Raw genomic sequence first — 18,230 nt, forward strand, 5'->3', positions numbered from 1 at the left:
CTCAACGATTAAATAATGGAAATTTCAGAAAAAGAAAATGTTATTATAAAAGAAATAATAATTGATAAATAAAAATAGAAATAGACACTTTCACATTTACGGATTTACCTCTCCTCTCTGTATGACCTTGTAAAAAAGTTAAAGACGCGTAATCAGTTTTAACTTCAGAAGTAAAATGAATGTAAACAATTTTGGTAAATCAAGATTACTGTAATTTTTCTGAAGAAAAATTTCCTTTTAATTGTATTTGTTATAAATTTAAATAAAATATTGTTTTTGTTGCATAAATTCTATAATTTGCAGGCACAAATCGAAATAAATTGCTGAAGCCCCGTCTAAGAGAAACACAGTTGTTATTGGCACTAAAAATCCACATTTGAGTGGAGACATTAATGACTAATAAAAAACAGTGTTAGACTGTTAGGCCCATTTTATTTTAAAATCAACTCGGGCGATTCAAGCGTGTCTTAAAGTGGGTTGGTTGTAGTATCATAGTATGTCTTAAAAAGCCAGTTCAAGCTGTTGAAAGTTCTACAAACGCAGTCCAATTCAAAGTTGAAACCTCCAAAATTGAAAATTTTGTGGAGCCAGTGCCTATACGGGTTCAGCTGCGGTGTGTCCGAAAATATGGGTGGGGGCTGAGGGGACCAAAACTGGCATCAACACTTATGAATGATACGTAAGAGTCTTTAATATCATAACAATTTCAAGAAAAAAGAATGTATATAATAGGATAAGACATGATGATAAGAGACTTAATAGTAAAAGACCTCATAAAATTTATACAATGTTGGTATGACAACATTATATTAAATGTTGTATCATATAAGAGAATACTATTCTATATTTGGTGATGTTCATATAATACTTCATAAGATAAAAATTAACACTTCTTACAAAAATGCCTTTTGCTTAAAAATATTTCATACTCATATATTACACTAATTTTTAGAGAAATAAAAGTTTTCAAGGTCTAGGAACAAAAAGCTCATGCCACTATGTATATTTAAAAAATAAAATAAAATCTGCAAATAAAATTTTGGAATTAATAAGCAGTGACAGATTTAGGGGGTCTTACAGGACCCTTGGACTCTACGGTGGTGCATCATTTATTTATGCGTGTGTAATATTTTATTTTAATGATATACACCAATTTTTTTTTTAACTATCTATACGTTATTATATAATTAAGTATTAAATTAAATTTTATTATTTTATTTTATTTTATATTATTTATATATAGTTTATTTTTTTTAAAAAATATCAATAACAAATTTGATACTAATTCAACTTGTAATAAATTTTATAGTATAAAAGTGTCACATTCAAACTTAATAAAATTGCAATACATTTAATTTTTAAAATAAACAGTATTTAAGTATATTGATTTTTTTCTAATATCAACCCCTTTAATAACTCATTTCTAAATCCATCCCTCCCAATAGTCATTTTCATCTATCTATTGGTAAAACCGAACTTATCAATAAAACTTAATAAAATTTTATATAGATATCTAGTTTTCAAGCACACCACCAAGTACTATAAAAATTAGCTTAAGTCTGGATACAATGTAGGTAATGGGACTGAGAGGTCAAGTTAATTATATATTAGCTTAATTATTAATTATTTTATAAGTGAAATTTTATATATATATATATATATTTGATGGCAAGACTCAGGAGTGGTGGTGATACAGAGGATGAGTGGGTAGGGTGGGACCGATAACTGTATGCGTGGGTTATAAAGATGTAAAGTTGATGGAGAAGAGAAGCATGTGTCATGAGTCATGACTCATGTCATGTGTGTAACTTGTGAGTGTAAGGAAATTGGGGACAGAAAAAGAGAGAAGAAAAATAGTTTGGTTTTGGTGTGCGCTGTAATTGGTTGGCTATGCAGTGAGAGTTGGTCATACTCTTTCTCTTTCCCTTTCTCACTCCTTAAGTTGGATACAGCTGCGTTTGTTTGCCCCCACCTCTCCTTCAGTCATACACTCATACATACGCATTTGCCAACTTCAATGTCAATTAAAGACCCCACATTCTTTCCTTATATCACCACATTGCCATTCCCTTCATTTTCAACTAGGGGTCGCATTGCCCAGAATTTGACTTAAAATAATTTTTGTTAATTTTGTCTGTTAATTTTATATAAGTTCATATTATAAATTAAATTTGATCTATATTTAAAAAATAAAATATTTATTATAGACCTGTTAGCCTATTTATATTCGTTAAACATTCAATAATTAAAAAAAATTATTTTATTATTTAAAATTATTAAAATAATAATTTTATTTAAAATAAATAATATGTTATAAAAATTAACCTATAAATTTGTAGGGCTGGACTTATAAAAAAAAGTTTATAACCTGTTTTCAAAAAGACTCTTTTAAAAGTTTGAGTATATTCTATTTTATTATATATAATAAGTCAAATCTAATATGATGTAGACCCTTGACAGGCTATCTAACCCATAACCACAATAAATTAATAATATATCCATGCAACGTGACTCGCAAATTGCCACATCTCAAATTATTATTTTTAACCTCAGCGTAGTGAACATTTTATTTAATAAAATTAATTCAGTTAAAAGTAAATTTATAATAAAATTTAGAGAAATTATTCTCTCATGTAATAAGAGAGAGTTATCTTATATTATAGATACATTGACAAGCGTGTCTCTTATTTAATTTTTTATTTTTTAACACATGATGAGACCCACTATAACATAAGATTAAATGCTCCCTAAAATTTAACATGGACCATTTGTGCAGCCTTCTTACCTTTACTAGCCACGTTGTCTTTGTATTCAAGGCCTATTTATAGACTTACGAACAGAGTGGGGCTTGTTCTTGTAATTCCAAACGTCGTCCGTTTAAAGCGAATAGAGATGTATGCTAATGCTACTAAAAAAGCACGTATCTATCCAATCCCTATTCATAATTATTGTCTCAATGACATTTGCTTGGGCTTCATTTAAATAATCAATTTAGTGGCTATTACCGATTGACAGAAAGGGCTCACAACATTGGGATTTGGTTCCTCTACCAATGAGTTATAATTGTAGTGTTAAAATGTGTGAATTAGGTTAATAAAATAAAAATAAAAAGTAATAGTCTGAATTAATTTGACCTATTTCAACACGAATTATAATTCTTAAGTTTTTTTTTTAATTTGTTTAAATAATATTAATTTATATTTTTATTGCAAGTTAATCAAACAAATTATTTATAATTATTTGAAATTTAATTTTATAAATCGGTAAAAGAAATACAAGCCAACATAAGCTTTAAATAGCCCGCATAAGACAAGGTTGGGCTAATTACTTGTTCAGCATTTAGCCAATCCGCAATGGACAAACCCAACGACTCAAAATTGACACCCGAGGTATAACATGACGGACAAAACTTCATCAAATAATTTTTAACGATTACATTTGTTTTAAAATATATGTCATTTACGGTTATTGCATACATATTGAGAAAGTTACTAAACAATTAACCTTAATTAAAGCTATTAAAATACTTTAAACATTATCATTTATCAATTTTTTTACTTTTTTATTTTATTTATTAGAGATACTAGGAGATAAGAGTAAAGTTAAGAAAATATATATCTTCTTATTTTTTAAAAACGACAAGTAAAATGAAAGAATTAATACCACTAATATTTAAAACGGATGGAATACCTCATCAACATTGATTATATTAATTTGTTGGAAAAAAAGCATCAATTATCTATTTATCGGTTAGTTCCAATTTTAAAAATAGCTATATCAGTGCTAATTGATTTCTTTGGTTAGTGAATTCCGATATTTATATTTTTTTTAATATTTGAATCCTAGATTTGGAATGAGAAAGCAATTTGACAACAACCACCGATAGACTACATTTCTCTTGTTTCTTTTTCTTTTTTGCTGAAAGCAATTTGTAGAGAGATAATGGATATTTTGGATTCGATTGTTGATGAGATGGGACCACATAGTTTTGAATTCTAATCGCACACGGGTACATGGTTTCATGCGAAGTCATCACCTGGACGAATTATGTAACAATCGTAATTTTGTGATTGTGCATAAGTAGTATTTTCAAATAGAATATATATTTCAGCATACCTTAGTCCCTTGCCAAAAACCTTCAAAAAGTTTATATGCATTTAATGTAAACGTTATATATGGTCGACTAATTCAGGTTTTTGGTTTCAAGACATGCCACTTGCAAAAAATTTAGTTCTAGCTCCGTTCAGATACGCAATTTTATAGAGCATGGACCATGGAATCTAGGTCCATGTGTTGTGAGAAGAGGTTTAGCGCCAATGGACCAAACATGGATGAAAAAGAGTTAGGGTTTGATCACGTAATCATCTATTTGGTTTGAATTTTTTTTCAAATCCGATCCGATCTGTTCCAATTTTTTTCGGTTTGGATTGAATTGATTTTCGATTTTTTTTAAAAGCATAAAATTTGTTTCATGGTTATTGTGCAAATAACATATCTTTTGTATAAATTGACTTTGTAAAGTTTTTTTTTTAAATACAGAAATATCAGTAAACGATGATATAATTTTTTTTTGGGCAATAAAGTAAAAATATGAAGCTCTACACATACGAAATTTTGCTGATGGGATGTGGTTAGGTTTTTTCTTGAGTTTAGTTGATGAGTTAATGAATCTTGAGTTTAAAATTTTTTGGACTATGATTGAGGAAATGTTGAAGTAGGTAGGGGGAATTAATATATTGGATCGGTTTTCATCAACCAAACCGAAATTCGATCCAATCTAATTAAAATTTGCAATTTTTTTTTTCAGTTTTTAGTTTTCGATTTTTTGATTCGGTCACCGCAATTTAAATCGGTTGATGAACACCCTTAAAAAGAGTTATCTCACACTAGTAATATGTGTGTGTGAGAGAGTAAATATTATTCAAAATTGAAATTAAATTTCACTAAGATTAGGCTTGAACCAGTTAACATCTAGGCAAGTGGGTCTGACTGGAGTCCAACAACTTATACACCGCATATACGTGCTTCGCCCCTATGAAGCCCCGAACGACAAAAAAAAAAACCACTAGTAAAAAATTTGCAGTTTTCTTCAATAGGAATATACGCCCATGGATCTTGGAAGCATCAAATATTAGGGGTTTCTACATGAAAGATTAAACATTCGTTATGGAGGGCTCAAGCCAACACTGGTATGTACACTAAAACTGCTTTGACTAATCATTTTGAATTAACTTATAAAAAAAATTTAATCATAAAATTACAAATTGGAGGCGGAAACAATTATCCCCACTTGATAAAGAGGTTTTTATTAAAATCACTGACTGCAACTATTCTCATTATTCAACGACATGTTTTAAGCTACTTGCTCTACTTTAATATGTGTGATGATATACAGGACAATGATAAAAATGCCATGTTTTAGCATCTTATTTGTCGAAATGCTATGTTTCATTAACATAATACCAAAATATTACAAAATAGGGACTTGGTTAGTAAAAGCGGGTCCCATATATTACATGTGTTATGGGAACAAGGATCCGTTGTCAAAAATAGCAAATCCAGGATCCGTTGTGAGTCCCAGTGAGTTTAAGACTTGTTGCTTTTGATAGCAGGTCTCATTACACTACGCCATAATTTGTTTTTATGTAGACGACATGTTAATAGGTAGCAATAGTGAAATGATTAAAGCTACAAAGTGATTGCTTACCAGTAAGTTTGACATGAACGATATAGTTTGGCAGATATTATCTTGATTATTAAAATTCGTAGAACATCTGTAGGGTTGGTTTTGTCACAGGCTACTATATTACTAATTCTTGAGAAATTCAAGAGTTTGAATATAAAGCCTGTGAAGAATCTCATAGGTTCCAATATTAAACTATTGAAGAATACTGGTAAAGCTAAAGCACAAGAGGAGTATGCTCAAGTATTAGGAAGTCTTATGTACATTATGAATTGTACCAAACCTGATATTGCTTATGCAGTGAGCATGTCAAGTCATTTTACTTGCAATCCAAACGAGTATCATTGGAAAGCTATGGTAAGAGTTTTGAGTTATTTGAATCATAATCAAAACTTTGCTTTGCATTACGAGAAGTTCCCTGCAGTTATAGAAGGGTTTTGTGACGCAAATTGGATCACTGATTCTAATGACACTAAATTCACAAGTGGATATGTTTTCACCCTTGGTGGGAGTGTTGCAGACTTGCATTGCAAGATCAACTATGGAAGCAAAATTTATTATTTTAGATAAAGCCAGTGAGGAAGCTGAATGATTTCATAACTTTCTTGAGGATATTCCTAATTAGCCGAAGTCGGTACCGACATTGTGCATACATTGTGATAGCCAAGCTACTATCGAAAAGCCCAGGAACGTCATGTATAATAGCAAGTCTATACATATACGTCACATACATGTTACAGTTAGACAACTACTCTCAAGTGGAATCATCACAATTAACTATGTGAAGTCTAAAGAGAATATAGCAGATTCGTTGACTAGAAGGATTCAGAGAGAGTTAGTTGAAAATTTGTCGAAAGAAATGGGTTTAAGGCCAATCAATTGTTGATTATTGAGGTAACTCTACATTAATGAGTGGAGATCCCACAAACTAGGTTCAAAGAGACAACTAAGTGATGGTCGACTATTAACATGTGGAGTTTCTAAACTCATACTCATTCTTATGACAAGGCAATGTATTTATGAGGCTAAACATTTAGGCTTTTAATGATTTTTTAATCTGATGTATTCATATAATGTATGTTGCGATACATTATAAGAAATCACCTATATGAGTGTGAAGTGAGAGCCGCTTCTATGAGAATTATAAAGGCCAATTCTCTAGAACACTCACAAAACCAGGCAGGTGTCCAGGGCCAAAATGGGCACAACAATGAGGACCAACAATGTTAGGGAGGCAATTGTGCGACTCCTATTGTCTTGATGTACACAAAAGGTCGACGGTTCAAGTCATTATGACCACCGATTGATCGAGTACAATCGATAGGTTTCACTATAGAAGGTTCCAAGGTGACCCTTACCTATCTTGATGCAATTGTTTCTCATTGAGGAATGTCACTTTGCATTAATGTTCATTTGTATATGGACATGATGAATAAACTTTTTATTCATGTGGGGTATTGTTAGAATTTGTGTCTAAAATTTCATGGGTTATGAATAATAAGTAAATGAAGAAGAAGAGGAAAGGAGAAGATGAAAGGGTGTGTGGGTGAAGTCCCACATTGGACAAGTAAAGAGAGGTGAAAAAGGTTTATAAGCATTTACCTCACCTCTTATTTTGACCTTTAGGGGCACTCCACTTTTGTGGAGGAGAGAGGACGCAGGTGGGCCTTGGTCCACTACACACACACACGCGCATGTCGCTGCCATCCGGCCGGCTCGGTACAGTACGATACAGTTGCGTGTGTGTGAGAGAGAAATAAATAGTTTTTATTTAAATAGTTTTTTTTCCCAAAATACCCATGTCTTATCCATTGCTTCCCTCCAATTTTTTTCAAATCAAAACGTTACTCCCTGCCAAATTTTGAACTGGAATGGTGTGTTCGGTTATAACTGAACTGATACCGGTACCGGTTCGCTGCCGCCAGCAATGATGGTTCGTTGGTGGTTGTTCATCGTGTTTGATTAGTATCTATATATAAACACTAACCCCTTCAGAAAAATTGGATCTGAAATCTTTTCTGCCTCTTACTTCATGCATCCGTAGTTAAAACATTATGCCTTAGGATTAATGAGTGTGATTCCTCAAGCATTTAGTTGTATTCGTGGGGCTCTTGATTGATAGTACCATCATTTTTTAAACACAATCCGTTCTATCATGGGAGACAATTGTTCTTCAACCTTCGGCATCAATTGAGGGAACAAATTATTTTAAGGAGACAACATTTGTTGGGCTTGGATTTCTTCAAACTTTTGCATCATTCACGCGTCTGCTTTTCGGACTTATTGTGAGTTCTATTGATACTTTCTTTTATATATTTATCGTTAATATAGTATTGCTTCATCTAGACTTAACAGATTCTAACACTTGTGAAATTGGGTATATTTCAATTTCTAAATGTCTTACTCAATAACTGTATGGACGGTGTATAGGCGCTCATCGCCTTATGTTAAGAGTTTTTTAGAATTAAAGCATGAATATAGATTCATCAACTGCATTTAGGATAAGTCAACAATCAATATCTTTTAAACTTTTTCTCCTTAATGCTATGTTGGCATTAAAAAGAAAAAAACAGGATTAATATTGTGGACAAAGGACCATAAGTCTTGAAGTGTTGGTTAACCTATGTTAACTCTCTCTATATATATACTTTGCAAAACACCAAATAAATAAAAAAATCTTATGAATAATTAACTTAGGTTATGTAGAGGAATGGAGAAAAACTTTCGAAGCTATTCGCATAATTAAACTTTTACTATTGATTACCCGCAATTACTCTTTTAATACGAGATTAGTAAGCACGCCGTGTTTCCTAGACCGACATAATGAGAACAGCTGAAATGTTGGGAGGGGTGACAGATAGGGAGACCTTTTGAGAGATAATCTAAAGAGAAAAATTAATGTGTTATCAAAAAAAAAAAAAATTAATGTTAAAATATTTACAAAACTGTATTTTTTATAGCATCTTTAAAAAAAATTTCTCATAGTTTAAAACATATAAATAATTTCTTAGAACCTAAAAATATATTGTCCTTATAGACAATGGATTGGATTAAAATAATCTATTAAAAATATTTCAAAACTATAAAAATTCATTTATATTTTACAAACTATAAGCACTTATTTTATATTTTTGAAAAAAGTCAATGAACTTATAAATTAATTTCACGCACAGTTTGAAAATAAATTAACCTTACATCATTCATTAATCTTATGGATCTTTTCAATTAATTTATTTGTAAAATATACAAGTAAGATTTTTGTATTCTTAATTTTTAATGTAAAATTTCAACATTTTAAAATAAATTAAAGGTAAATACACTATTACTTGTGTATTTTAGGCATAGACTCATTTTAAAAGATTTTTTTCCTCTTTTTCATATTAGTGTATATAAATTTAATAAAGTGCTTCAAATTATTGAATTTGATCGAATGCGTGTCTATATTTTTTTCATGAAGATCAACTCAAAACATTTTCTGTTAATTCCTCAATAAAATTTTAAGAGAAAAATGTTTGTCATTTTAAATGACATAAAACTATGTCATTTTAAGAGAGAGAGATAGACTCAAAATAATATATTTTTATTTAAAATTTAAATTAAAAAAAATCACCCACTTTCTCTCCTATGATTTTCATTCCTTGTGTCTATCTCTCTCCTAAAAAGACATAACTTATGTCATTTAAAATGACAAACACCAAATCCAAATTTTAATTATTAAATGAGTATTATTTTACTATTTTAAAAATATTAAATGTATTAACTTTTAATTCAATATTTTTTTATTAAATATTATTGCAACTATTAAGAAGATAAAATTCAGAAAATAGATTGTATAATTTTACATGCAATTCAATTTAATTTAAAATAGTGTTTAATAATTTTAAGGTTTTAGTAACGTATTTTCTCAGTCATGTGTTAAGAAATTATTAATAAAAACTTAAGAAATATAAATATTTAATATAATGATGAGAATATTAAATATTTCACACTTTATTTTATAAATAATTATGTTCATTTAATAAAAAATAATAAACATTATTTTTATTTATTAACACTTGTCCTAACAAATTTCTAAATTTTAAATCAAATACCATTCATTAAGAATAATATTGTCAAAGTATTTTATGATTTCTCAGTAATTGATATGGACATTCCCTTTTATAAAATTGATTGTCAAATGTGTATTAACTACTGGTTATATTTATATTTTTATTTTAAATTTTGAAATATTTTGAGAGCAAGATATTTTTTTAATGTGTCAGTGAATGTTAACTATATCAGGTTTGTAAACAAACAGTAATTATTGATAAGAGATTTTTTTTATTTTACTACGAATAGACAAGAAATGTTATTCAAACAAATTATTATGATTCTAATAAATATTTAATTTTTCAGCTTAAATATGTTACAAATAAAGTTACTATAGTCACTTGAGTATAATATACATACAAAAGAATCTAGTGAGGTGGGAGTAATTGGTTTTTCTATTGTTTATCGCAAAACTTGCTTTATATCTGTACTACATTACAAAGAAAAGAAAGCTACAAACCCCATTGGAGGGTTGACCGTTGACTTCCCTTGAAGAAACTGTTGGCGCCATCTACGTTCTCTGAACATTTTGTCTGCCGTTCCGTTTTATGCCACTGCAGTGCATTTACCTTAACAAAAAATGGGTAACTCACAGGGGCAAATAGGTAATTAAGAAAAGATATGAGGGTAATTATGCACCCCACACCACAACACCACATGTCTCCTCAAAATAATAGAAAGTGCAAAGACGAAGGAACATAATAATACTCGCTGCATCATCCACTTCCACGCCCCCATGATTGCGCGTGTAACTCCCATACACAAAATCACAACTACCAAGTATTCACTCGTAACCATAGGCACGTGGATTACACGCCATACGATCCGGTTCGCTTACGCTTCAAAACCGGTGTAGTCAACCGGACCGCTGACATGTTAAGTGATTTATTTGATCTCATCTCGTTCTGTTAAGAGAACAAGGGTCCTTTGTTTATTTATTCAATAAGTACGCTTGTATTACAAGTCTATTTTTAAATTTAGATAAAATATAAAAAGTATATTAAAATAATATTTAAAAGTATAAAAATATGCTCAATTAATTAAATTAAAATATAAGAAGTTTAAATTAGAATAAAAAATTTAAAATTATAAAAAAGGTATGCATACATAATTTTAAAAAATAATTTATAATGTTAAGAAAGGATCCAACCAAGTTGTAGTGAACAATTTGTTTATGTACTTTCTTTGGGTGTAATTTTCTTATGAGGTTTGTTTTTCTCACGTCGTAGGAAAATAGTATATTTTTTTACACACATAAATATAGAAAGGAGAGAAAAAAGAATGGTAAGAAAAAATAAAAAAAAAGACCCATGTACTTTATGTGTCTGTAAGAAAGTGTTATTATTTTTCTATAATATGATATTTGTTTTTCCTTTTCTTTTATTTTCTTGTGGGAGTTAAATGCAATCCCTTCTGTTACCTTAGCCTTGAATCTATATTATTATTATTTATTAAATGCATGTAAATCTTAAAAAAGTGGAAAAACTAATGGTTAAGACTTTAGACACGGTTTATCATTCGCTTACTCTGAATATTGGATGCTTTTGAGATTTAAGGATTAATCGGCAAAAAATGGCAATGTATTATTAGGTTTAATACTAACAATATAGTTTTAGGGAAATCATTATCTCCTTCTACATGAGATAATAAGAACTTTTTTCTACACAAATTCGTTTTTCGTGCCAATTAATTTTTCTTTTCTTTTTTAATTTAAAATGTGAGACCCACATTTAATTTATCTCTACTTTTTTACTCTCCTACTATCCTACAACGTAAGAAAATATGCACCCATAGTTTTATTATAACTCGAACCAATAGGAGCAGGAGCAGGGCAACCCTCCGGTTTGGGGTTTAATTCTAAAAAAGCATTAAATAATGGAAGCAGGTGGCGACTGCTGAGTATATAATTCATGTCCTTATTATGTGAGGCCCTTTCCTCTTTTTCTAACTTTTGCTTTCTCTTCCCTCCCAATTTTCTCTCTTTTTTTTTTTTTATTTTAGTTTTTGGTCTCTGACCTAATTGTCTCTCTCCTGTTCTCATCAATATCATATCACCACTCATCTCCACCAAGCACCCTCCACAACCTAGAGAAGATCCCTCTAAATTTAGTGGGTCTTTCTCATCTTCTTTTGCCCCTCCACCAGCTAGATCTGTCTATAGACTCATTGTTTGACGAAAAAACACACTGGGAAGTTTTGGCATAGCTGACTCTAGAGGATAATCATCATCATCTAGCAGAGGAGAGAGAGAGAGAGAGTTTTTTTGATCAGGATGACTCCAGTTAATTTGGCAGGTCAGTTTGGTGACACCACATACACCAAAGTGTTTGTTGGAGGATTGGCTTGGGAGACTCAAAAAGAAACCATGAAGAAGTATTTTGAGCAATTTGGTGAGATCTTGGAGGCTGTTGTCATCACTGACAAAGCCACTGGAAGATCTAAAGGCTATGGATTTGTATGCTTAATTCTCTTCTCTCTATATGTATATATGTCTTTCGTTTGAATCCTTATTAATAATCATCGTATAAATAATATCATATATTCTATTATCGATTTAGTTTCTTATTACCATAGCTCGCTAGATCTCAAGTCTAAAATGAAGCATATGATAACACATGGGAAAACTGGCCTGTTATTATGCTTCTGTCAATTTCATCTTTCTTTTCATTCTTGAACTGACCGTGAATTCCTGTTAATTTATCTCCATTTTAGGTTACTTTTCGGGAACCGGAAGCTGCCATGAGAGCCTGCGTGGATGCTGCTCCTGTAATTGATGGTAGGAGAGCTAACTGCAACCTTGCTTCTTTGGGTGTCCAGAGATCTAAGCCTTCAACGCCAAAGCATGGTCTGTATATATAAATAGAGAGATATACCAACTTTTCTTCAGCTTTCATGATCTAATAATCTCATCTAATCTGAGTTTTTTTTTTTTTATCTGAATTAAGGTTTTGAGATTGATATGCTGTATAAGATCTCCGAAAAAGATACATAAACTCATTTTTCTCCATTTCAGTTTTTCACTGTTCAAAGATGCGCTCATATATATATATATATATATATATATATATATTTCTTAATTATTCATATACTCTACGTACAAGTTCAATGTTAATGGATATTCCTCTCGCAAAACAATTGTTATTGTGTTTGAGCGAAACCCAATAAATCATAATATATGTATCGATCACTGTCAAAATATTCTTTGATAAGAATGGAAGACACACACAGCTAAATGGCAGCTAAGATTGAATATTCTTCCAGAATGGAAAGTTCCATCATGTTTTATCCGAGATCGAGTGAGTTTCATTTCATGTATATTTTTGGGAAACAAACGGAAAGAATGTCCCTTTGAGAAGCATGGAACCAAAGCACTCTACTGCATTTATTCCCTTTTTTGATTTTTTGGATTATTTTTTCTTTCTTTCAATAACTGAGTACATTTATCCTCTATATATGTTCTTAATTATATATATCAAGCTCATCAGACTCATCCTGATTATATTTTTTACTGAAACAAGCAATATTTTCTTTTCTTCAATAAGATTGCTAGAAGTAATATATATACTCTTAAAAACGTTATTTTTTTTATTTTATTGTAAATAACTTTGAAAACAATTATAGTGTTAAGTTTGTATATATTGATAAAGTATTGGTGTAATGATATATATTTGCAGGTGGAGGAGGAGGAGGAGGGAGGAACTTTAGGGTAATGAGTTCATTCCAGACAGGATATGGAGGGGGAGTGGGATCGGCTTTTCCTTCAGCAGCAACCTTCCCTCATTATGCCATCCAGCAAGGAATACCTTATAATGTTTATGGGTATGAATATACTTACCCTCTTTAATTATCGCATGCTACTCCTCTCTCTCTCTCATTTGTACTAAGGAGGGGATGGCACGTGCAATGCCAACTCATGCACAACAGAAAACCACCCAACATATTATTACTAATCAGTAACCAAGCATGCCTTTGCCAGTTCATCTGTGTTCTTTTATCACAGAATCAACCTCCACATGATCCCTATATGTAGCTTTTCCGTCAACCTTCTTTCTCTCTCTCTCTCTGTCATGTGCGGGGGGACACACACACACACACACACACAAAAGAAAAAACACACGACACACATGTATAAATAGTCTTCGATCCCTTTGACCTATATCTGTTAGCTAATCAAGTTTAATTTAATGTACGCCTTAATTTCATGAACCTCGGGTTCTCATATAAACTACACATTAATTAATATTTCTGTAGCCTCCTCGAGGCTATTTAATCTCATTCTCTCATGTATCTTATTTACTTGCTTTAATTTCAGGTACTCTCCTTACTCGCCGGATTACACTTACCCTACGGTTTGTACATATTTTACTTTTACTTTTACTTTGTCTGCTCTATGTCTTTTTCTTCGGATGCGTTTTGAAGCATAACCTTTAGGACACATTGGCTTTTCAACTTTCATGAAATCAACTATTTTCACTGTCTTCTCTCTCCTTTTTCTTTATTTCATTCAAATATTTCATTATTAGATTTCTAAATACAAGATAGGAAAATTTAATTGCTAATTCGTCTTCTACAATCTCCAATTCTATATAGGAAAATTTCTCCGATTTGTTACCAAATATTCTTCCTCTTTTTCCCTCAATCAGCTTGATTATTCCCATTTTTGCATAAGTACTGCTGAAACGATTGGGTTATTTTTTTAATTGCTAAATAATTATTAGTGTTACTCGGATCTTTCTTTTGAGAAATCGCTAATTAATAGCCTTAGTTTTGGAAATTATTTGGCGTTACTTTTTATGCAATTAAAACATTAAATTGGATCTTGTTTCTAAAAATAGCAACACGTTTAATCGCATTGTGGAAAATCAGAATCTTCAATATTTGAAATTCGGTCAATAAATCTTCATCGTCACAAAGAAGCTAAAGTAGCTATATCAAATCATGCAAGTCTAATTAGAAGTACATAAATATGGTCTGGACTCGCAATTACTTGAAAGATTCATCACTTATAATTATAATGAATTAAATTCACACACACAAACACGACATGCATTGGGCTTTTGTAGAATGAAAGAAAAAAAAGAATATTCTTTATACATAAACCAGCATTTGGGTGGCCGGGCTGAACAAAACAAAATAATGTATTTGCTAAAACTAACGAAACAAAGAGATTGGTGATAAAAGAAAATTCTCTTTATCCCTGTACGTGAGAAGATGATGGTGATGACTCTGGAATATTCTATACGAACATAGGAAACTAAAGGGTATAGTGGTAATTCCCGTCGAACTCCGACGATCTTATTTTTACTACATCCCATTATTGTATCCTGCGGAATGTGTAGTAAGTGTAGATGAACGTGGTAAGTCGGTGACTTTTGCACAGTTCCTATGATTGATTGATGACTCCTTAAATAAATGAATGAATGGATGAGCGTTGGTCAAAGTTTTCTTTGTCCTGTCTGTCAACCTTTTCTTTTATTATTATTATTATTATTATTATTATTATTATGGGGTTTGATTTTCTCATGTTAAATGAGAATTTAATTCTCATTTTGTAGAGATAAAAAGCATGTGAAACCCAGGTGTTAGAAAAAATTATACGTAGGACCCATGTCAGCACGAAAATCGGAGGGTGTGTAAAAAAATTTGAATTTTCATGTTAAATGAGAATTATAAAACTCTATTATTATTATCATTTATTTTGTTAGAGAGGATAACTGGGGCTTGTGGTCCATTTTCTGAGTCACACTTACACAGTCTTGTAAATTCAAGATATCCGTAGCGCCTAAAATTTTTAATTCACTGAATGCTAGTGGTCCACCATATTTAAATGATATTGAAACCTTGTTGTAATGTAACTTCCAAATTATAAAAAAAATACAATAGAATTAATTAATTAATTAATTAAAATTGATATATATGTGCTTGATTTATTAATTGATGTGAGAAATGATAAAAGAAGTAATGGAAAATGCAGAGCTACTATAGTGTGTATGGAGGAGCAACGGCACAGTACCCAGTTTATGGAACGGGACCAGGAGGGATGATGACGGGTGCTGCAGCAGCGGCAGCGTTTTACCCATATCTGCAATACGGAGGAGAAGGGAGTGGCGCCGCCGCCTCAACCGGCGGTTATAGTTCCGGTCAGGGTTACGGTGTGAACTACCCGCCTCAGCTGTTTCAGTATTCTCCGATTGGTTCAACTGGTGGATACGCGCAGCACTATGGAACACCCATGTCTCTTGCACCTTCCCCTGCTTTGCAATCAGGTAATTTGTACTCACTTGCTAATTAACTTTCACAAAGGAAAATGAATGAATTAATGGTTACGTTGGTTGTATATATGGTTTTTTGGAAATGCATGCATGAGACACTAACATCTTTGACAGTGTGTTTTGCTGTGCCACAGGCGTGACAATGGCTCTTCAAGCTCCGATTCCTCATCGCTAGAGACTCATCTCAAACTAGCTATGTCAAAACTTCCCAGTTGTCTCTCATCAACGTACCTTTGGCCTAACCATGGTGTTCTCTTTCACACACACACACGCACTCCTTTCACTAACACCAACAAGTCCATCAATGGCATTTGGGCTTTTTCCACGCATAAAAAAGAAGGCCCCCCATAGGGGCTAATTAAATGTTCCTCCACATTTGGAGAGTCATGCATGTCTATCCTCTTATTCCTTTCTCAGAAAAAAAAAATGTTGCATCTTTTTTGAATGAACGGTTCCTTGATGATCAAGAGAACCAAAATCACCAACACAAGCTATCGGATATAGTTGAGTTGGATGAAAAATGAATGGCAATGGCAAGGCTTAGCCCTGGAAAGGCTAAAGCCAAAGAACCATCTTGTTAACTTCAGCCCAAGACGGGCTGAGTGAAAATACAGAATGGTTTCAAAAATTGTAATTAAATATGGAGATCACACATAATAGGTAGCTCATCAACTAGAAATTAAGTAATTAGTTCTGCAAAAATTGGTATTCCCTCCAATCAGTACTGCTAATCACCTCTGGATGAAGAGGTGATTTTAGCAATCATGGACATTGGATGTCCCAGCTTTTTTGTATGGTAACATCTAGCTAGTCTTAGGCTTTAGCATTAGGATCAGTCATGTCTTCATAAATGCTTTATTCATTTTTCTTTCACAAAGAAAAAGGGTTTAACCAACCAATCAATTAACCATCGATCTTCCCTTTGGGTAAGGGGAGGCAATAACTAACTACTGTTTTTTACTTGTAAATTCATTGCGGCTAAACTGTGGGAGTTTAAGCCCAATTCACTAATCTTTAGGAGGGTTAGTGTTTTGTTTTTGCACTTAGCGTATGTAGTAGTACATTTCATCATCATCTTGAGAACTACGTCAATGGATGTGGAACTCAAAAAACCTTGCATGTAACCCTGGGAGATATTTTGGTTCCCTCGGGCGCTTCACTTACTCACCAACCATGGTTAGGACATAGGTGAATCTCATCACTCTCTCTCTCTCTCTTTCTCGATCACTTCCTTTATGTCTATTTCTGGCAACTTTTACATCGAGATGGACCATGATACTCTTTATTAATTATTTGTTTAAGCCTATATGGTTTGGATTGTAATTAGGAATGCTGAACTAGGGGGATTTCATTCTCTATCCTTGCTGGATGAGAATGGATTTGCTACTTATTTTACTATGTCTTCAATATTTTGATATTATGCTTGCTTCTGCTCAAACTATGTCAAGATAATCAAATCAAGCTAATGCTTCAAGCAATGTTAAATTTTTTGTTATTTCTCAACCGGGGATATTTTCTAACATAGCAAGGTCTGGTTTTATGCTAAATGTGAAATTTATAGAGTGGTGTAGTCGAGTTCTCCCTGAAAATTAGGGATATGTTTTATGGTATTTGTGTTTTTTTTTCTTCTTAAATCTTTTTTTTATGGAATAATTAATGAAATATGTGTTTTCTGTATTTTTTTTATTTTGAAAGTTAAAAATTAAAACATAAAACAAAAACAATAGACGTGTTCTCTAAATTTGATTATGAAACAAAAAAACAGTTATAATTTTTAGAATTATTTGTCCAAAAAGTCCTTATCAAACAGATTTTTTAATTTTTTTTATGAAAAATAAAAAACTCTTTTGAAAAATAGTATTCAAACAGGCGTAGGACTTTTTAATTCCCAACCCACCATAACGAAACCTTTCAAGACCCTCGTGTATGTTCCAAGTCATTTGGCATAGAGTTTAAAACTCGCTTGAACCAGTTCTATCCAGTTCATGATGACATGGTAGGACAGACTACGGAGAACTGAATCAATAAAGAACACCAGCTGTAGCACTGTTATGCTTGTCGGACAGCAAGAAAAGATTGAAGTCTCTGAAATCACAAGAACGGGTAAACCTCAAATAAATGCTTACTTGTAAATGCCCTTAGCAAAGTTTAATTGCTTTTGCTCCATGTGTAACAAACCTTGACAT

The 18,230-nt window shown here is 31.8% G+C and overlaps 1 protein-coding gene across 4 annotated transcripts; it reads left to right on the plus strand.

Moving 5' to 3' along the window:
- Nucleotides 1-11,724: 11,724 nt before the first annotated feature.
- LOC133303505 (uncharacterized) lies at nucleotides 11,725-17,503 on the plus strand. 4 transcript variants are annotated; one of them, XM_061503425.1, is made up of 6 exons: nucleotides 11,725-12,227; nucleotides 12,485-12,617; nucleotides 13,447-13,591; nucleotides 14,085-14,121; nucleotides 15,747-16,038; nucleotides 16,159-17,503. In XM_061503425.1, exons 1-6 carry the CDS (start codon nucleotides 12,045-12,047, stop codon nucleotides 16,182-16,184), a joined length of 816 nt encoding a protein of 271 aa, XP_061359409.1. In that variant the 5' UTR covers nucleotides 11,725-12,044; the 3' UTR covers nucleotides 16,185-17,503. The 4 variants fall into 4 exon arrangements, with proteins under 4 accessions (XP_061359409.1, XP_061359407.1, XP_061359410.1 ...); XM_061503423.1 differs by having other exon boundaries at nucleotides 16,179-17,503; XM_061503426.1 differs by having other exon boundaries at nucleotides 13,456-13,591.
- Nucleotides 17,504-18,230: the final 727 nt, after the last annotated feature.

This window comes from Gastrolobium bilobum, unplaced genomic scaffold (genome assembly GCF_033153095.1).
Source record: "Gastrolobium bilobum isolate Gb01-03AN ecotype WA unplaced genomic scaffold, APGP_CSIRO_Gbil_v1 utg4957, whole genome shotgun sequence".
In the NCBI taxonomy this organism is placed as follows: Eukaryota; Viridiplantae; Streptophyta; class Magnoliopsida; order Fabales; family Fabaceae; genus Gastrolobium; species Gastrolobium bilobum.